This window comes from Schistocerca gregaria, chromosome 8 (genome assembly GCF_023897955.1).
Source record: "Schistocerca gregaria isolate iqSchGreg1 chromosome 8, iqSchGreg1.2, whole genome shotgun sequence".
Lineage (NCBI taxonomy): Eukaryota > Metazoa > Arthropoda > Insecta > Orthoptera > Acrididae > Schistocerca > Schistocerca gregaria.
This window is the reverse complement of record NC_064927.1, coordinates 114,763,282-114,785,594: the sequence shown is the minus strand read 5'-3', so window position 1 is coordinate 114,785,594 and position 22,313 is coordinate 114,763,282. Positions and strand designations below refer to the sequence as shown.

General features: G+C 41.5%; 1 protein-coding gene across 2 annotated transcripts in view; it reads left to right on the top strand.

The window, feature by feature from the left end:
- LOC126285297 (synaptotagmin-5-like) overlaps positions 1-20,376 on the top strand; it is a 222,402-nt gene extending 202,026 nt beyond the window's left edge. For both annotated transcript variants that reach the window (XM_049984586.1, XM_049984587.1), the window contains exon 9: positions 19,753-20,376. In XM_049984586.1, coding sequence (XP_049840543.1) covers positions 19,753-20,102 — 350 coding nt within the window. In that variant the 3' untranslated portion in view covers positions 20,103-20,376. The remainder of the gene's footprint in view (positions 1-19,752) is intronic.
- Positions 20,377-22,313: the final 1,937 nt, after the last annotated feature.

Sequence of the window (22,313 nt, the reverse complement as noted above, 5' to 3'; positions counted from 1 at the left end):
TTAGATCTGAAGTGACCAATGTTTTGTAAATGTTTAATGGTATCTCGTAAGGCATAATGTAGTTTGATACTAGGATGGATAAGGCTGTTTTCAAATAACTTTGTGTTGGCACTTTGAACATGTACATCCAGTTTTTGTCTTGTATCATAGCTGTGTATTGTGTGATTTTGAGTGATGAGTGGTCTTTTTGTAAGTAAGTTTTGCTTCAAATACATTATATTATCAAGTATATACACGCAAGGAAGTGGCAGGATCATCCTTTTTTGGAACAGTGGTCTACGTCCTGAAAGAGAATAACATCTGAGATATGATGGTTTAATACTTCACATTTTGCAGAACACACATTGTCACTTTATATTACTGTACTAAATTCAACATTCACATTAATTAGCTCTGTTTGTCAGATTGAGTCCTTGTATTCTTAGTAGACAATTCATATATCCAGAATATAATCTGGCCTTGGTCATATCTTTCTTCTCATTCATTTATCTGTTCACACATCATGTTCCACAATTCCCATCATCCATCAAGGGATATGGTACATAGGAGGGAGCAATATACTGCAGGGCTCTTTGGTGAAGGTATGTTCTCGAAACTTTAACAAAAGCCCGTACAGAGCTACTGAGCGCCTATCCTGCAGAGTCTTCCACTGGAGTTTATCTATCGTCTCCGTAACGCTTTCGCGATTACTAAATGATCCTGTAACGAAGCATGCTGCTCTCCATTGGATCTTCTCTATCTCTTCTATCAACCCAATCTGGTACAGAACCCACACTGCTGAGCAGTATTCAAGCAGTGGGCGAACAAGCGTACTGTAACCTTCTTCCTTTGTTTTCGGATTGCATTTCCTTAGGACTCTTCCAATGAATCTCAGTCTGGCATCTGCTTTACCGACGATCAACTTTATATGATCATTCCATTTTAAATCACTCCTAATGCGTACTCCCAGATAATTTATGGAATTAACTGCTTCCAGTTGCTGATCTGCTATTTTGTAGCTAAATAATAAGGGATCTATCTTTCTATGTGTTCACAGCACATTACACTTTTCTACACTGAGATTCAATTGCCATTCTCTGTACCATGCATCAATTCGCTGCTGATCCTCCTGCATTTCAGTGCAATTTTCCATTGTTATAACCTCTCGATACACCACAGCATCATCTGCAAAAAGCCTCAGTGAACTTCCGATGTCATCCACAAGGTCATTTATGTATATTGTGAATAACAAAGGTCCTATGACACTCCCCTGCGGCACACCTGAAATCAGTCTTACTTCGGAAGACTTATCTCCATTGAGAATAACATGCTGCGTTCTGTTATCTATGAACTCTTCAATCCAATCACACAATTGGTCTGATAGTCTGTATGCTCTTACTTTGTTCATTAAACGACTGTGGGGAACTATGTCAAACGCCTTGCGGAAGTCAAGAAACACGGCATCTACCTGTGAACCCATGTCTAAGGCCCTCTGAGTCTCGTGGACGAATAGCGCGAGCTGGGTTTCACGTGACCGTCTTTTTCAAAACCCATGCTGATTCCTACAGAGTAGATTTCTAGTCTCCAGAAAAGTCATTATACTCTAACATAATGGCTACACTCCACATAAATACTTTTAGAAAAGACTTTTGGACCCTTAAATCTATACTCGATGTTAACAAATTTCTCTTCTTCAGAAACACTTTCCTTGTCATTGCCAGTCTAAATTTTATATCATCTCTACCTCGACCATCATCAGTTATTATCAGTGGTCGTCGGTGGTTGCTGATGCAATTTAATAGTTTCGGTGGCAGTGACATAAGTGGCACCTGTCCCTAGAGCACCTAATAGCCTTTAAACGGTTCAGGTGCACACATTTGTCAGCTTATAAAAAGACCGAAACAGGAGTGCTGGGAGAGATACGCCTCGAATATTGGGCTCCATACGTCACCTTCCCAAGTCTAGATGAGGATCAGACGTGTTTGCACCATATGTCACCTTCCCAAGTCTAGACGAGGATCAGACACGTTTTTTTGGTACTAGACCCCCCACAGGTGGCGTGTTATCTACTGATGCAAATGCGATTGCTGTGCACTTTGCTGAGCACTATGCTCGAGCCTCAGCATCAGAGAATTAACCCCTGGCCTTTTGCACCCTTAAATGGTGGATGGAAAGGAAAGTCCTCTAATTCACTACACACTACAGTGCACCCTATAACACTCCATTTACGGAGTGGGAGCTCCTCAGCACCCTTGCACATTGCCCCGACACTGCTCCTGGGCTGGACTGGATCCACAGTCAGATGATTAAACACCTCTCGTCCGGCTACAAGTGATGTCTCCTCGTCCTCTTCAACTGAATCTGGTGCAATGGCATCTTTCCATCACTGTGGTGGGAGAGCACCATCATTTCAGTGCTCAAACCCTGTAAAAATCTGCTTGATGTACATAGCTGTCAGCCCATCAGCCTCACTAATGTTCTTTGTAAACTGCTAGAACATTTTTTTTATTTTTATTTTATTCTATTTTTTTGTTTTTCCCTGTAAAGTGTATGACCTGACCTGGCAACATTAGGTCCTTGCCACATTATACGAGTGGGGTCTCAGAGGTCCACTCCCGATTTTTAACCAAAATTTTCTGTCACTTCGTACTTTCTGTGTCCAAGTTTGTTCCTCTCATAGTTCCCTCCACATCCGGGAGAATGGGGTCCCGCAGGAATCTGTATTGAGTGTATATCTATTTTTAGTGGCCATTAACAGTGTAGCAGCAGCTGTAGGGCCATCTGTCTCACCTTCTCTGTATGCAGACGACTTTTGCATGTTGTACCAACACTGGTGTTGCTCAGCGGCGCCTACAGGTAGCCATCCACAAGGTGCAGTCATGGGCTCTAGCCCACAGTTTTCAGCTTTTGGCTGCAAACTCCTGTCGGCATTGTACCATTCATCTGCAACCAGAACTTTAACTTAATGATCATCAACTCACTGTAGTGGAGACATATCTAGTCTTAGGACTGGTTTTTGACACCTGATTGACTTGGCTTCTGCACCTTCGTCAGCTTAAGTGGAAGTGCTGGTAGCACCTCAATTCCCTCCTCTGCCTGAACAACACCAACCGGGATGCAGATCGCTCTACACTGCTGGTGGTTCATCTCCCGCATTGATGGCCGAGGTCAGGGCTAACAATTGCAGTTGCATCCAATACCTACTATCTGAACTGGAGTCCTTGCCTTTATCACCTGTACTTTAGGACCATTCACGTACACCTCCATGGTGTACATCTAGGCTGTGGATTCACCTGGACCTTTCACATGGCCCTAAGGGCTCAGCCCTGTGGCTCTTCACTATCACTTCCTCTCAATGCTTGACATGTCACAAGGCCATGAAGTGGTTTGCACTGATGGCTTGATGGCTGATGGTCAAGTCGCCTTCGCGTATGCCCATGGAGGACATATTGAACAGCATTCTTTGCCAGATGGCTGCAGTGTTTTCACTGCAGAGCTGGTGGCTATATCTCAGGCTCTTGAGCACATCCATTCATTCTTTCTTCAGTGTACTGATTCCTTGAGCAGCCTATAAGCTATCACCCAGTGCTACCCTCGTCGTCTTTTGGTAGCGACCGTACATGAGTCCATCTAAGCCCTGGAACGGTCCAGTCGTTCAGTGGTGACCCCAGGTCATGATGGAATCCCAGGCAACGAACTTGCTGACAGGCTGGTCAAACAGGCTACACAGAAACTGCCTCTGGAGATCGGTATCTCTGAAACTGATCTCCATTCAGTATTATGGCGCAAGGTTTTTCGGCTTTGGGAGATGGAATGGTATGGCGCCCGGTTGACAGTGGCCCACATTCTGATGCACTACCACACTTTGACTGCCCTGCAATTAAATCTTGGGTTACCGGACTCACTGCCACTAATTTTGTCTGACAACGCCTCATTGGCTGATTTAGTTTTATGTTTTATTCATGATGGTGGGCTTTATCATTTGATCTAAGTTTTAGCTGATGTCCTTTGTCCGTCTGTGTCCTCCACCCTAGTGCTTTTAAGTTGGAGGTTTTAATGTGTTGCAGAGTGGCTGGCTTATTCTTTTTATTCTCATGGTCAGCCAGCATGGTAATTTGCTTTCTCATTGTAATCTCTTTTACCTCTTTCTTGCATTTCTGAGGTTTTCTTGCCCCCTTTTGTCCATTTAAGTGTTTGTTGCTCTTCCGTCGTTCTTGTGGTTTTTCCTTTAATTCCGTTTCATGCTGTAAGTCTCATTTGTTTTATTCCCACCCTTGTGGCATTGTTTTCTTTGGAACAAGGGGCTGATGACCCAGCAGTTTGGTCCCTTTCCTCCTCTTTTAAACCAACCAACCAACCATAATAAGCCACTTGTTATTGATGGAGACTTAAAGTGCAGAAAGGACATACAAAACCACAAAGCAAAAGTAATAGTATAAAAGTTGCAGGAAGAAGGCTTTATCCTATTAAACAAGTCCAAAGTACTTACATATATTTCCCACAGTTGGGAAAGTACAAGACGTTCTGTTCATAAGGTGACCAACCAGGAGTAATATATCATCTCTCTGCACTGCAGACCACACATCACTTCGGAAACATATTCCTCCCAAAATAAATATCCAAGAAGCCAAGAACAAGAAAAAGAAGAAGAAGCCTCTTTCATGAACAATAGGCATAGGGAAAGTGGAAGCAAATTCAGATGACATAACACAAATCGAAATGCTAATAGACAATTTGTGACTAGAGGAAGCAACAGAAGTGATAGGAGAACTCCTAAGGCAAGCTTTCAATCCCAGGTACAAAAAATGAGGGAAAAATGGTTTAACACAGTGTGTTACAATCTAAGAAAAGATGTACTAAAAGCCTACATCAACGAAAACAGTGTGCAAAGAACCCTACACTCCTCGGAACTTACACTGAAAAAGGAAATACCTATAAGAAAATTCTAACAGAAAAGAAGAGAACATTCTGAGCAAGAGAAGGAAAAAAGCTAGTGGATAAAGCCTTAAAAGACCTTTAGATTGCACTATCCCCAGAAAAGGAAATGAAACACATTGCATCAATATGAAAATATGGGAGATGCGCTTTGACAACATACTGACCAAGGAAGGACTAAGAGGGGGACCAGAGGGCAGAGAGGATACAATGCCGCATACAACTATGGAATGGATCCCATTGGCCACTGAAGAGATCAAAGATTCCATTATCAACACCAAAAAGTAAAAAGCTGCAGGCCCTTACAGACTTTGTAGTGAATATTTAAAAGACACTGCTCAAATGTGGACAAAACTCTATAACAAGTGCACAGAAACAGCCCCCATTCCAGAACAGTGGAGACAGTCTATAATAAAAGTGCTACATAAAGGGAAAGGAGACCCCAATGACCCTAACAAATACAGAGGCACAGCCCTAGAAAACTTACCTTTCAAAGTGTTCACAAAAAATAATAACAGAAAGAATAAAGAAAATACTCAATGAACACCTCTCCAAAAGCCAAATGAGATTCAGGGAGATGCTCTGAGCACTATGGGACTTAACATCTGAGGTCGTCAGTCCCCTAGAACTTAGAACTACTTAAACCTAACTAACCCAAGGACATCACACACGTCCATGCCCGAGGCAGGATTTGAACCTGTGACCATATCAGTCGTGCGGTTCCAGACCGAATTCAGGAAGGGGCGATCAACTCTTGCTGCAATAGAACTCCTGCTAAAGAGCATTTGGAAAGCCCTTGAAAACAGAGAAAAGTTTTATGTGCCATTTATAGACTTCACAAAAGCCTTTGACATTATAAACAGAAAATTAATTACCATAAAACTAGAGGAAACTGTAGGAGAAAACAATATATGGACATGAATCATAAGCACAATAACGTGATCAAATGAAATAAGAATCTGAGACCACCTCTCCCTGTTGGAACCGATACTCCAATCAAACAGAGTTCCTATAGGAAGACCCACTGAGTCATCTGTTATTTATCCTTGCAGCATAAGAAAAAGTAAGAATACTCCAAAGGAAGGGTGCAATCTCATATGCAGACAATATTGTAATAGCTGCAGATGACATTGCAAAGTTACAAGAAGCAATAAATGATATAGAAGACTGGTGTGTGAAACACTGCTTTGAAATAAATGTGTCGAAAACAGAAATGAAAGTACTCTGAAATGGAGGAAGAGCACCTGCATCAGCTGATATTTTCATATGAGAGAAAAAACTGAAGATAGTATCAGACATCAAGTACCTAGGGGTCACAATACAAACAACTGCAAAATGTTACACAAAACATGTAACAGAGAAAGCAATGCAAGCAATAATGGCAATACATCAGATCCCTTAGCCTAGAGACAGCAATGGCACTATTTAGAGCCAAAATCTTCCCAATACTGATGTATGTCATAGAAATTATCTGCCATATCTTACAGTAAAAAACCTAACGACACTAGAAAGAGTGTAGGTGACCTATATAATGAAAGCAATAAGAGTGTCCAAAACATGATCCAGACTTCTATACCTGCTGGTGAGGAAATCCTTCTTCATTGAAGACCTATGGACAAACCTGATGCTAGCCAATAGCAGGACTTTGGAAAATCTACTTAAAAGATTGAAGGAAAAAAGGAAAGATGTAGCTCCAGAATTTTACAGTGCAGGCACCATGGTTGACCAAACATGCACAATGGAAAACTTCAAAATTAGACACACGATCACCAGAATGGCAGTCCATGGTTTCCACCACCTTATTTGCAACAACACATCATATCATGAGCCGAACACAATGTGTGAATGTAAACTGTGTCATCAGATATGCAAATGTTACCATATAGAACTCTGTGGCAAAACAACAGGGTCAATAAATGGCTATGCAAATCACAATATTATAATTTCATTTATCATTATCATTGTACTTTGAATTATTATGGCTATTTGGTTGCAATAACCGTATTATTGAATAATACATTGGACTTAATACATTTTCAACGTGTCTGAGTTACTGAAAGATTTTTCTTCTAGCATAGTTATGAATACATCTGCTATTGTCCTAGCTATGCTGCATCCCATGGCCACTCCGTCTGCTTGTGTATAAAATTTATTGTTAAATTGAAAGCAGATTTGTTGTAGTACTAACTGCAATAGTATTAGAATTTTATTGGAGTCTGTTATGGAAGTTTTTTTCTATTGTGGTAGATTATTTTCAGTTATGGTGAATGTTTCATAAATCAGGATATTAGCCTAGAGAATTTTTAATACTGAATTATATAAATTTTCCAATTTTTGATATTTATATATCTTTTATTTTTCATGCCAATGATCTTGAGTTTTTTACTGTATGTGTTTGATTATACACGTAGAATTTTTTTAGATGGTTGTTTAATTTTGTACTAATAACCTATGTAGAGCCGTGTATGCTGTCTACCACTGTTTGGATCAGAGCTAATGTTTGATGGATTCTTGGTTGTCAACATAATATGTGTGTTCTAGGATTCATCATTACACTTGATCTTTTTATGTAGTTTCTTAGGGCTATGTTACATTTTTTGCTTCTTTGTGCTGTGTATATGTTCATGGGATCCCTGTTTATTTGTGTGATATTATTTGCCTTAAAAAGTCATATACTTTTTGTATATAGTTTTGCTTCAATATAACTAAGCTAATGGTTTTGTCTGCCTTTACTGCTATCATTATTACTTGCCAGTTTGTGGTTGAACTGCCATAATGTTATGTGATCTGTATTTGTTTTTTTTTTTTGGTTACATAAGTGTTTGAAAATTATTTATTTTTCTATTGTGTTACCTGATTTAATGGTTATTTTATTTGTTGACATTTTAGTGAGATCTTGTGCTACTTTTGTTGTGACATAAGACTTTTTTCTCCTGTATTGTTAAATTTAGATTCAAGATTAAAATGTAATTCTTTATCTAGTACAATTTTTTCTCCCTTTGTAAACATAATAACAGTTAGATTCTCAGTTCTTTTATAAAATTGGAATGGAGAGCGTTGGTTTTGCATTACATTTTTTGTGGGCTATTGCATGTCTTTAATGTGTTTAATTTTCTTTTTGTGTGTGGATTCAATTTGTTGGGTAATATGATCTCTTTATTCATCTACAAACTTGGATATATGATGAAATATAAGTGAATTTGTACCGTAAGTAAGTTTTCAGTGAGTGAGGTGCATTTATCAAATCAGGTATATTTTATTATTGACTTTGGCCTTGACTTCTTGCTGCATCCCCAGCCTTGATCAATATTACTAGATGGTTGGCACTATTTTGGGTGTTGCAATACTCTTGATGTAAATGTATGTTGGAATGATTTTTTCTTATACATAACTTGTTGAATTTGATGCTCTGAATTAATTTTACCATTTTTACTTTTAGGAGCATAAAATGCAAGATATTTCCCATGATATTGTAAGACATGAGAGCCAAAAATTTATATTCCTCTGGGCCAGCTGTATAGCATATGACTTTTAAGGATATTTTATAATTATAATTCCAAACGTGTTGCTACAATTGATTGTTTTTAATTTACAATAGGCCTACTTTGGTTTAGTTATCAGGATACCTGTAAATATGTGGTACATAATTGTAGTACATTAATTTATAAATTTGTGCATAATTATTAGATAGATTTCATTACATATATGGCATGTTTAAGAATATAACCACTACTGTTCCAGCTACGCTGCATCCCATGGCATTCCATCTGCTTGTGTATAAATTTTACTGTGACATTAAAAGTAGTTTTGTTGTAGCTCTAATTGTAGTAGTTGCATGATAGATTACAGTAGCAGCATCCAGTGGTGCCATATGGACATGAAAATATCAGTAACTACATAACAGCAGTGATGAACAGTACTGCCTGTAACTATATAATATTGTTGGGTTATCTGTCATGAACATACTAGTATAAAGTATATAATCTGAGAACTACATAAAGTAATAAGTCAAATAAGATGATAACCAACCATTATTACTACAATAACATGAAGTGAACATGGCTAAAAGAAAACAGACAGTGACAGAATCACCGATATTGCGTGGATGTCGAAACCTGCAGACATATATCAAAATGTATAATAATGAAATATGTTTAACATTTAAATATAAAATTATGTACCATTTACTTACAGATAATCAGATGACATCAATTCAGCTGAAACAGGTCTATTGTAAAATAAAAAAACAAAACTTAGCAGCATACATGGAATCATTAATTATAATTTTGCGATGCCTTTGAAGCACATATGGTGCACAGTGGGCCTCAAATAATGTAATTATATGAACTGAAGCTCAAAACCATACTGTACCCAAAAAAATTCAATTGAGAAAATTAAGTATTTAACTTAGGACATGTAAATTGGATGTATTCCTATGAGCCAGAAACAAGAGTAATCAATTGATCAAGAGCTCCAACAGGATCTAAAACCAATGCAAGAGGTGCATTCGCAAAGCTTTGCAAGAAAATGATTGCTTGTTTCTTTGGGTGTATAACTGATATGTCACAATTATTACCGTAGAGGATTGATGAACAACAAGTGATGAATGGTATAAAACAATTTGTTTTCCCCAAGTCTGCAATGCAATCAGAGGAAACAACTGTAAGAGTCACATGATTACAATGACATCAGTGACAAAGTACATCAAAATACTTTAACATTTGACGGAGAAAAATGTGGAATTAATGTTGCATTGCGTGTAATGGTATTCACATGATTAATCAGCAAACGACTTATAAGGTGTGTCCACAGCAATTTTGATTACCTCGAAACACTGCTGAATCCTGTCACAACCATGTTTTAGACTTGTAGGCATCAAAGTGGGAAAAAAGTTTCATGAATTGATTAGATTGCATGCAGAAGTGAATAGGTTTTATAGACAATTATTTCGAGATAAAATAGACGATTTGCACAAAAAGGGTTATTGTAAAAACTAGAAGGGCCCTTTATTGCCCCGTCACCCTTCTATCCCCACTTATTTCCCTCCTAGAATTTATAGTCAGATTTAAACTGGTTGATACTGGCCTTTGATGTAAACTGGTCGTTACTGGCCAGCGATACAGGAGTGGAAGCTGTACTGGCATTATTAGCTCCCATTGTGGTGCCACTTCTGATGCACAAAGCAATCAGTCTGCCTGCCATTTCTTGCAGTGAGAGTCATGTAACATTTCATTTCATGTGCCTTAGGTTGCTATAATTGAAATAGAGGAAAATTGTTTGCTGTGTGTGAATTTCAGAATTTTTGTAGGAGATAAGAGACTTTATACTCTGTACTTGTCTTGAGTTAAATACTCATAAAATTGGAAAAAAGAGCCTCCTTCTGCCTTGTATCCACCAGTTACACTTGGGATCACCATACTCATGTAAGTGTGGCAGGAAGGGAACCCGCTATCACCGAAAGTATTTGCTGTTAAGCAGTGGCTTGTTTGCATGTATCAGCTGTACAGATTTGTCACAAGACCAAGTACTCTTAGGCAAACTACAGCAGAATGTATGGCAATGGAGATTAGAAACTACTTACAATACTGGAGATTTATTGAATGAGTAACTTAATGTGTAGCAATGTACATGGCCCATTCACATCGAAGAGACAATCACAACTGTTTGACATCAGCATCCAGTAGCCACTCATATATGGCAAGTGACAAAGCTAGCAGTGGAGTGTTATAAAACATGTCGGGTGGATGTGGAAAACAGTGCAGTTGACATAATGTGGAACTGGAGTGATTTGTCAGAGATCCAAAAGGTCATGATAATTGTCTTATGGTGCAAGGATGGATGCATTTCCAAAATGGCTATACAAACTGATTGCTGTGGCAACTATGATCACTAAGGGCCATAGATAATAGGGATGAAGAAAAGTTGTGGAGGTGGGTATGGGTGAATAGACAGATGAACCAAGGGGCTACTAACAGTGTCCCCTCAATGAAAATTTAATGAACTCTTTGTGAAGCAATAATAAGACATTAATCAGATGCAAAAGGGAAGGTTTATTTATTGTTGACCATGGTTACGACATTTATAAAAACATCTTCAGTAGAATCTTGGAGACAACCTAAACAGGTTAATAGTCAATACATTTTAAGCCGTACATACAGGAACAATAGTAACTCGTTATGGATATAAAAATTATTCAGACTTACTGGCTAACAGGGTGTAACATTACATTAAAAATATCTGAAAGGCATCAATAAAAAATAAAATTTCACATACATAATATTAAAAACATACCTAACATGTTGATCGTCATTGAGTAACACTTCATCAATGTACAGTTCATGCACAAGCATTGCATACATAATGCTTGGGCTATGGAAACCTCCTGAGAGGGGCACTAGTAGTATGCACGGAGATGGTATGCATTGGTGAACGAACATTGTTATGCTAAAGTTGCTAAAAATGTTGAAATTAAAAATTATGACAATAAGAAACCCAGGTCATATGTACATATGTAAAATTAATAAAATGACAATAAGCAATAAGTTTCTACCATGAGAAACTTATTGCAGTAAAAAAAAAAAATTACGTCAACTGTGAGATGGTGTAAATACACCATAGAGTACAATAAGACCATTGGGTGGGTGGGTGGGGGGGGGGGGGGGGGGGAGTTGGGGGTTGAGAAAGCCAGAAGATGCTTAAAAACTTGTATAACTAAAACATACAACATATCTGAGAAATTGTGAACATTAAGAACTCAAGAAGTACATCAACATAAACAGAAGGAACAGAGTATCACCAGTGTTAAGAGATGAGGACATGGCATATACAACAGTCAAATGTGAGATTGAGCCACTACTTTGTTACGTTAATGAAAGTAGGGTCTGAAACTATCTAGAAACTTTTTAGTTTTGAATTGAACCTATTCATTTAAGAAGGATCCATCTTAATGAACAAAATGTTTAAAAATGTCTCATTCTTCCAAGAGCTCAAGCTTGTACAATTTGGTTTAATTACGCAAAATTTCTGTCTTTAATCCCCATGGTGTGTGTTGAAGATGTAGCAGATGCTCAGCAGAAGTGGAATGTACACACTTTCCTCACCTTTAATGAGCACGTATTCATTATACCTTAGTTTGAAACATCTCCTCGTCTGTTCTATGTAATAGTTAGGGCAGTTACTGAATGTGCTTTTTATAAACATCAGAATTAGTGAAACAATCTTCTTGTGTTCTGATAGTATGCGTTAATTTTTATTTTGGACTATTGTTTAGAGTGAAAGCAGCTGTGCAGTCATATATCTTGTTTTGTGTAATATGTTTCCTAGAAATGGTATAGAAATGGACTTATTACCTTCACTTTCCAAGCTGCTGTTGCCCAGAGTTGAACATTTAGCAGCTGTCTTTTTCTTTACGATATGGTCAGTCAGACTAGGGTCGTATCCATTGTTAATCATTATGGCTTTTATTGCAGATATTTCTTTTTGAAAAACCATTGCAATTGCAACATAGCTAAATATAATCTGACTTTGTTATTGTCATAATTTTATAATTTCATCAGTTTAAGCAAGTTTACCATAATAATGTTCAATCACTAATGCACACCATGCAGTCTACTAGTTCCTCTCTTTCTGGAAGTTTTATTTATCCCAAGCATTACATATGTGACACAAGTGCACGAGCTGTACATTGACGAAGCATCATTCAATGATCAATTAACATTACTGAAATTTTTATTTTTCACTGACACCTGTGAGCTGTTTTATAACATAAACCAATATGACATGTGAGTCAGCAAGTTTGAGTAATTTTTATATCCATAACAATTTAATATTGCTCCTACACATATGTATAGTTTAAAATGTATCGACTGTTAACCTGTTTAGGTTTCACTAATGTTCTTCTGAAGATGATGATTTTGTAAATGTCAAACCGTGGTCAAGGACTTGACATAAATAAACCTGACAAGATTTCATCATATGCTTACTGCTCAAGCCATATACAAAATAAAAAATTAAAAAAAAAAAAAGCCACTCAGTGGATATTGCAGCTTGTGGACCTCCTAGCTAGCAATTGGTTCATGCACCCATGCTGCCAGCTTTTCGTTAGGGCTGAAACTGCAACCAGACATCTATGAATGGCGACAGTTGGCCCTTTCAGATGAATCATGTTTTATGCTCCATCAGACAGATTGCTGTTGGTGTGTGCAGTGTGAAATGCCTGAAGGCATCAAGGAAGGAGTGTTATGTTGGGGAATATTTTCATGGCATACCTTGGTTGATCCCGTCATTCTGGGATTCACAGTAGATCAACACAAGTACACGTGTTTCCTTGGGGACCACATCTGCACCTATATGAAGTTTACATCAAACGAATTTGCAATTGCGAATAATGACTACCATAAGCTGTAGAATGGAATGACGACAATGAAAATTGTAGCGGTACAGATCATAGACATATGGAAGTTTGGGTCTGAACATGAGTCATGCACAGGTAGCTAAATAGTGAGGCGACCACTCCCGATAAGTGGGAAATCCGGGTTCCAGTTCTGGTCCGGCACAAATTTTCATTGTCGTCATTTCATTCTACAGCTGATGGTAGTCATTATTTGCAACTGGGAATTCATCTGATGTATTTAGTAAGGCTGTGGTAGCTGCAGTACTTCACAATCCGGATAACACTGGCACTGCAATATTGTGTATGAAGTTTGTTTTTTCTAGGCGTAATAGCATCTACCAGCATGACAATGCAACGTATCACACAGCTCACAGTGTACCTGCGTGGTTCGAAGAGCACCAAATGGGTTTACCGCACTGCCTGGATTTAAACACAGTTGAGAATTGTGGAACCACCTCGAGCAGGCTGTCCATGCCCTGGATCCTCAATCTTGATACCTAGGTGCAGCTGCCCACTGCACTGAAGTTGGCGTGGGTGTAGATACTTTCCAAAACCTATTGTATCTTTTCCTGCATATCTTGAACTACGCTGTGCTGTAAAAGGTGGTTATTCAGGCTTTTGACAAGTGGTCACAGTAATGTGACTTGACAGTCTAGTTTAAAATTCACTTGCCGTTATCTGTCTTCGAACACTGGTCCAGAATTGAACAGTGACTGATATAACTTGTAGAATGTCCAGTTGGGCCCTTCTAGGCGCCGATAATAGATATGCCCTGATGGAATCTTGAGGCACAATGTTGATGCTGTCGAACTACTGCCGATGCATTGTCTGAATGGGCCCATGCATTTGCTTTTATCCAAGTTTCACGGATGGCTGTTCACTTCAGAACTATATTAGAGACATAAGGTGGAAGCTTGTGTTGTTTGTGCCTTCTGTGAAGTCTGACCTTAAGTATGTTACGCCTCCCTGGAGGATGGCCTTGCCATGGAGAAGAGCCCTCACTGTGTATGATTGCGTCTCTTATCATTGGAAGACTCAGTATTCCGAAGCTTATATATATTGAAGGTATGTTGCAAAGTGAAATATTTACAGGATAAAAGGAAAAAAAGTATATCAGCGAGTTCAGTTGTTTTCAAATTATGACTTGATGTGTTTGAAGTTGTAACTCAGACGGTAAAATTCACCTTTTCCAAAACAATTATCGTAACTCGGGTCCTGTTAAAGTTACGAACAGTCTTTGGAACATTTAGAAACATTATAGTGATCGAAACCGTATCCGTGAATTTCATATTTTGTACAAGAGATTCGTAGGAGATAGATATTTTAAAGCGGTTTTCTATGGCAGTGCTGGCTGCTTTCAGACTATAGTTATCACGATACTGTCGCAACCACGACCAAAACGTATAGTCACGAGAATCTTGCTCGTTCTTATTATGCACTGCGGCAGCAGCGCGTCAAGCGGATAGTAATCAACACCGCTGCATACATTTCAGATGAAAGTGAATAGTGTCATCTAGAATGAGATTTTCACTCTGCATCGAAGTGTGCGCTGATATGAAACTTCCTGACAGATTAAAACTGTGTGCCCGACCGAGACTCGAACTCGGGACCTTTGCCTTTCGCAGGCAAGTGCTCTACCAACTGAGCTACCGAAGCACGACTCACGTCCAGTACTCACAGCTTTACTTCTGCCAGTATCCGTCTCCTACCTTCCAAACTTTACAGAATCTCTTCTGCGAACCTTGCAGAACTAGCACTCCTGAAAGAAAGGATATTGCGGAGACATGGCTTAGCCACAGCCTTAGCCCCAGGCTGTGGCTAAGCCATGTCTCCACAGTATCCTTTCTTTCAGGAGTGCTAGTTCTGCATGTCTCGCAGAAGAGCTTCTGTAAAGTTTGGAAGGTAGGAGACGGATACTGGCAGAAGTAAAGCTGTGAGTACCGGGCGTGAGTCGTGCTTCGGTAGCTCAGTTGGTAGAGCACTTGCCCGCGAAAGGCAAAGGTCCCGAGTTCGAGTCTCGGTCGGGCACACAGTTTTAATCTGCCAGGAAGTTTCATATCAGCGCACACTCCGCTGCAGAGTGAAAATCTCATTCTGGAAACATCCCCCAGGCTGTGGCTAAGCCATGTCTCCACAGTATCCTTTCTTTCAGGAGTGCTAGTTCTGCATGTCTCGCAGAAGAGCTTCTGTAAAGTTTGGAAGGTAGGAGACGGATACTGGCAGAAGTAAAGCTGTGAGTACCGGGCGTGAGTCGTGCTTCGGTAGCTCAGTTGGTAGAGCACTTGCCCGCGAAAGGCAAAGGTCCCGAGTTCGAGTCTCGGTCGGGCACACAGTTTTAATCTGTCAGGAAGTTTCAGTGTCATCTATACTGATTTTGTAACATGGTTTGTGCAAAAGCGAGAGTACATTGCCTAATAAATTACAGTATTGAGTAATAACTAGAGACCGGATATAGGCATTTGCATGTTGCATATGCATTTACATATTTGGCTCCTTTTCACTGGATATTGCATATTTTAACTAAAAACTAGTGACGGTGCATGTTTTCGCTCTACGTTTACAAAATTTTAATAATTTTGACGGGCGATCCGTAGCTCGATCTAGTTTTGATGTCTCTCTGATTGATCGCGACCTAGAACTGCGTGCAGTTGCTAACCAAGAGGCCAGTGCCAAGCGAAATCATTACTGAAGATCAACAGAAACTGGCAGAGTTAATGCTCCTGCGCTAGCGTCCCTGGTTAATCCCCTCCGCTGTCATACCGTACGCGTCGGCAACAAATGAAACTACGCAAGCTTGTAGTCGCATGTCCATTGTTTCAGTTGGGCTTCCCATTTACTTGTACACCGTTGAAAGTGTTTACGATGTGTAGTGTGTAACGTGTTGTGCGCCATACCGCCCGAAAAAAGAAACGTCGTTTCGTGGATAGCTGACCACCATGGAACATTTACATATGACGGAATTGTTTTATATTGTCAAGTTCGCGAGGAAAACGTTTCGTGCGAAGAAAGGTTTCAAGTAGACCATCATGTCAAGGCAAGTGTTCATATAAGGACCACGACAACAACTTCTGACAATAGCAAGTTGCACTAGCAGGGATTTCTCCAAAATTAAAAAAAAAATAATTGAAAAGCCACGATCGCTTCAATATTGTTTACTAGATGACCGGTTTCAGCACTCTGAAGGTGCCATCATTGGATCTGAAACGTGGATTAACATTTATAAAACCATATGGACATCATGGCACATGAAGCAGACCATCTGATTAAAATCATTGTCACAACCAATAAAAAAAAATAAAAAGCTGCTCTCATGGTCGTTCGTTCCATAAAATATAAAACTGAAGTCACCAGATGAAACTACCACTGCTCGCCTAACATCGGTCGGCATCATACCATACTGTTGCTCAGCCTCCTCTGACGCGGCTATTTCATAACCAGCGATGAGCGATGCGGCCCTATGGGATTCGCGCACAGGATTGCCTCTCTGCGATGGATATGGCTGGTCTTCATGTTTTCCGTCGCGGTTGGAGCAGACTTCCACCTTGGCTCCTCCGGTCCCCCAGACTTATTTTAGATTTGACTAATTTTAAGAAAGATAGTACACCAGATTTTACATTCCAATATCTGTTTTTTAACATTTTAGATGCACATCATGGTTTTACCATCGTTTACACCGATGGCTCCAAACAGGATAATTTCATTGGCTGTTCTGTAGTGTTCCCTGATCATGTTACCCGGATTCGCTTCCCTGATGAATATACCGTTTTTTGTAGCTTAGCTCCAAGCGATCCCGAAGGCACTGGAGCAGATGAATTGTGTTCGAGGCAATCAATTTATCCTCTGTTATGATTCTCTTAGTGCCTTACAATCATTGCACAATCTACCCAAATGAGGAGATGGTCCAGCTGATATATGACCAACTGTACTTGCTCCAATGGCGGGGTAAGGAGGTGTCCTGCTGGGTGCCTGGTCATGTAGGAATATGGGGCAATGAACAGGCCGATCGGGCTGCCAAGGAGGCGTGCAGAGAACAGGATGTGGTCCAGTGTCCTATTCCCTTGCAGTCTGTCATTCCTGCACTCCACGAGAAGTGCATGGAGTTGTGAGAGGAAGAATGGCTGGCAGTGACGGTCAATAAACTGCGGTTGGGGAAGTCAACAACTCGGCTGTGGCGTACCTCCTTCTCGGTGCTCAGGCGGGAGGAGGTGGCCCTCACACGTCTTCGGTGTGCACATCTCTGTCCGGCACATTTTAACAGACTGCATTATACCGTGATGCAAGGGCAGAAACACAAGCTGATGGAGATCTGCCCTGTGTTTTAGCTAATGATGTGACGTGTGTGTCTAGAGTTTTAAAGTTCTGTGATGTGCCTGGACTCTGGCCTAAACTTTTAGGCTGGAGGTTTTAATGTATTGCAAAGTGACTGGCCCCTCCCTTTTTCCTTGTGGTCAGCTAGCCACTACCATCTGCTATATTGTTTTACCTCCCTCTACCACTTTCTTCCTGTGTTGTCAAATTTTTTTTCTGCTGGTGGGATGCTTCGTTCCGTGCTTCGGTGTGGGTAGGCACATATTTTTCCAAGCTAGTTTCCTGTGTCTTACGTTCTGTTTTATCTTATTGTTCAGAGTCTTTTCATGACACCCATCTCAATCTGTTACTGAGCGAGCGGTGAAGACCTTGCCATCGTGCACCCTTAAAACCCTCTCCATCCATCATCAATTACTTCTGTGTACTTACTTGGTCTGGTTGGTGGGTTTGACAAGTTCAGCGTTGCACATAATACTTCAGCTGCAGTCAATCTTTTCCCAATGCACCTAATTCCATACAGGAATCTACCATTGCTCTCAAACAAGTCATTCTTGCACTTTTCAGAAGTCCAAAATGATGTCGAGAGCCTGCAAACTTCACACTGAATATCAAGATTGTTAACCAGTCCAATCCTTGCAGATGAGTCCTCAGAGATTTAAATTTGCCCCCCACAAACCTTACACAGCATAGCATCTTGCAAAACTTGTCCTAACACACTCAAATTTAAAAGAACATAACCTAAACTATTTTTATCTTTGTCAATAAATAAATCCTCATGGTCTCCAAGTTTCCTCTTCAAAGCACTAGTAGGCGTGTCCTCATCACGAGTCTTTGAAAAATCTACTTCAGGATCAACACTGGATTCAGATTTTGTGATTGCTGATTTCCATGGAAACGTCGCTTCTTAAGGCAACCCTTTCTTTTCGTCGTGTTGAAAAGAGGTATAAGAGCGTATAATAACACACCAAACCACTATGTTTTCAGTTCAAAACTTATGAGACATGACAACTACAAAGTAAATAAACACAATGCATGTGCTATACCGCAATTTCTGTTTACAGAGTGCATCCAACCTCTTAACACGAACATTAACATGATTTCAAGGAATAAATAGCTGAAAATCACAGCCTTCTAGATTGAATAGTTAAAGAGATAGAGATACTTAGGCAAGTCAGTGCAGAAGGCTCGAATAATTTTACACACGCACTATTAACTTTGAAATGATAATAACTACACTTCCAATTGGAATTTTTCAACAAATAATGCATCAAATTATTCAGGAGAGATCAGATATTAGTAAGAGATAATAAACCGAAAATGTAACTTTTTGACCAATTCCGCCATACGTACTCCCCTTAACGTCAGGCGCAAATAAATTAAATCAGACTGTAGTGGGGCTGACCTCCTAGGACTTGGAAGATAGCAACATCACCATCCACAGTATCGCCAGCTGTTTTTATAGTAAATCAGTGAATTTTATTCGTTTTGGTTTGATCATTAGGGCTGGGCAAACGATACTTGCGTTCGAACAGGCTCTAGGTTTCGCGATACGCCGAAGCGTTCGATGCAATTTCGAGCCCCGTCGAACAAGCATACATGATTTGACTCTCTCGATAAACTGACTGTAACTGCTATCGCGAGAATAAATTACAAGGCCAGTCTTTCACGTGGTACCGTCAGACGTCACTAGACTGCGGGACGAGCTAAAGCACGAGAGTTGGACAGAGTCAAGACTGAAATATCTTATTTATTTGCTAGTTGTCCTTGTTACATATGGTCTGCATCGTAGAACATGTTTTAGTCTGAGTTCCACAGTTATTTTTACCGTTAAAATCCATAGTGCATTAAAGACGCTAAGATTGGTCGTGGAAATACCGCCAACCACAGTCACTAGGTTGCGGGCTAATCGAAAGGTCGAACCGAATTCGAGAGTTCCCGAACTGTGACGTGAACTGTTCGAACAGTTCGAGTCGTTTACAAACACAACGCTACTGATCATTTCCTGCGAGAGAACTGTGTGAGGAATTTGTACGTAATTTGGCTTAAGATTAGCGATACGGCTGTTAATACACTGACAAGTTATTTCTTCTCTTTTGAAGTAAATTGCTTGAAGTAACACTCACGTGTACGGTTCACAGATCCCTTCGTCCGCGTCATCCAGGTCAACATGTGCACGGGGCGATCACTGCGGCGCAAGAAGACGACTTTCCGGCACGCCTCAGAGAATCCCGAGTTCAACGAGACGCTGACGTTCGATGTGGCGCCGAGCCAGCTGGAGTCGGCGACGTTTCTGGTGCTGGTGTGCACGCGGTGCCCGGACAGGGGCGCGGGCGGCGAGAAGCCGCGCGCCGGCCACGGCCCGAAGGACCGCTGCCTGGGCAAGCTGGCGCTGGGGCGGGCCGTCACCACCAAGAAGAGCCGCGACCACTGGCTGGCCATGCTCGCCTCGCCCCGCACCGTCATCTCGCTCTGGCACACCCTCAAGTGAGCGCCAGCCGCCGCCCTGCGCGCCGCGTGCCGCTGGAACACACCAACTCGTCTGCGCAGCCAGCACGTTCTCGGCACGAGCACAGATGGGGCCCGTTGCAATTATACGCCAGAATCTTCCAAGACTCCCCCGTTATGAGCCCGATCGGAGCAATAACATCCTCCACAACGTAGACCATAAGGTTTTTCATGTTTGGATCAAAAAGATATAGGTTACCTACTTCTGTATGTTCGTCGAAATCGTTTGAAGAATAAAGATAAGTTTATCTGTTTCATATATAGAGAATTAATTATTCCGTTCTTAACGACTCCACGCCTGAGTGACGGATCGCTGGCGATATCGCCTGCAGTCTGTCGCTCGCTCCGACCTCGCTACACACAGAATGGTGTTCCTCAGTGTGGAGTTTGAAGTGTCACCCTCTTTCCGTCGCCATTAACAGTATCACGTCCACTATCCGGAGTACTGTCCAGTGTTCCTTGTTTATGGACGAGTTTGCTCTTTTCTGTTCTTCCTCCAGTCTTGTCACTGCTAGTCGGCAGTTGCAGCTTACGTTAAAAAGATTAGAGGCATGTACTGCAAAGACGGGTTTCACCTTTTCTGCAGACAAATGTGTGTGTGTGTTCATTTTAATCGTTCTCGACGTCTTTTTACCTCCCCTGAATTGCGTCTGAGGGACAGCATTCTTACTTTTAGCGACACTGTGAAGTTCCTGGGCCTCGCTTTTCATTCCAAGTTGTCGTGGTTGCCGCACCTTAAAGACCTCAAGGTGCGGGCCCTGAAGGCACTGAATATTTTGAAGTGTCTGAGCCATCGGTCCTGGGGAGCAGATCGGGCGCGTCTGCTGCAGTTTTATAGGGCTTTCGACCGGTCGCGTCTTGACTATGGATGCACCGTGTATGGGTCAGCGAGGCCTTCATATCTGAAGATTCTTGATGCAGTACACCATGAGGGGATGCACCGTGTATGGGTCAGCGAGGCCTTCGTATCTGAAGATCCTTGACGCAGTACACCATGAGGGTATCAGGCTGGCCACTGGTGCCTTCCGTACCAGTCCCATCCCCAGCCTGTGTGCTGAGGCAGGGGAACCGCCGCTCGCCATCCGGCGGAAACTCCTGATGGTGCGACGGGTGCGTCAATTCCTTGCCTGTCCTACCTCCACTGTGTATCCTACCGTTGCCTGACCGCCTATGGAACGTCTCTTTTCCACTCATCCAAGGGCAACGAGACCATTTGGGATTCGTGCCAAGCATTTGCTAGAGTCCCTTGGTGTGGAGCGTGTGGCACCCCAACTCCAGAGTTTTACCCACCTGCCTCCCTGGTTGCTCCAGAGGCCCAGCGTCCTTGTCAGAGTAGCGGAGGAGCTGCACTCCTGCGTTTGTTTTTACCTCCTTATTTTACGATATTTTAAACCAGCATCCCGACCATGTACCAGTATCTACGGATGGCTCTAAACAGGGGGACTGTTGGTTGTGCTGTTGTTTTCCCTGATCGAGTCGTCAAGTTACGGCTTCCTGCGGCGTTTACCATCTATGATGCCGAATTGTTTGCGATCTTGCGGGCATTGGAGCAGATGAGATGTGTTCCCAGTCTTAAGTTCGTCATCTGTTCTGACTCCCTGAGTGCCCTTCAGAATATGCACCACATGTACCCAGCGGATACGGTCGTCCAGAAATTCCATGATGCCCTACTCCACCTGGTACGGCAGGGGAAGGAGGTTTCTTTCTGCTGGGTACCGGGGCACGTGGGTATTAGGGGAAACGAACTGGCGGATGTGGCTGCCAAAGATGCATGTTCCCTCCCTCACGTTGTTGAATGTGCCGTCCTCCTCCATGCTGTTACCTCCCTTTTGCGTTTTCGTGTTATGCATCAATGGGAAGAGGAGTGGCTGGCAGTTTCTGACAATAAGCTGCGTCTGGTAAAGGCCACTACGCGACCATGGCGTACGTCCTACCAGTCATACAGGCGGGATGAGGTTCTCTTCACTCGCCTCCGCATCGGGGACAGTCCCTTAACGCATGGTTTTCTACTCCGGCGGGAGGACCCCCCCCCCCCCCCCCCCACTGTACTTATGGCGTCCAGATTACCGTCCGCCATATTTAACTTGACTGTCCTTTATTCTCTGACCAGAGGGCGGTGGTTCCCTTGCCACCGGATTTGCCCTCTATTTTGCAAGACGACGCAACGACTGTGGTTAAGGTCTTACGGTTTTGT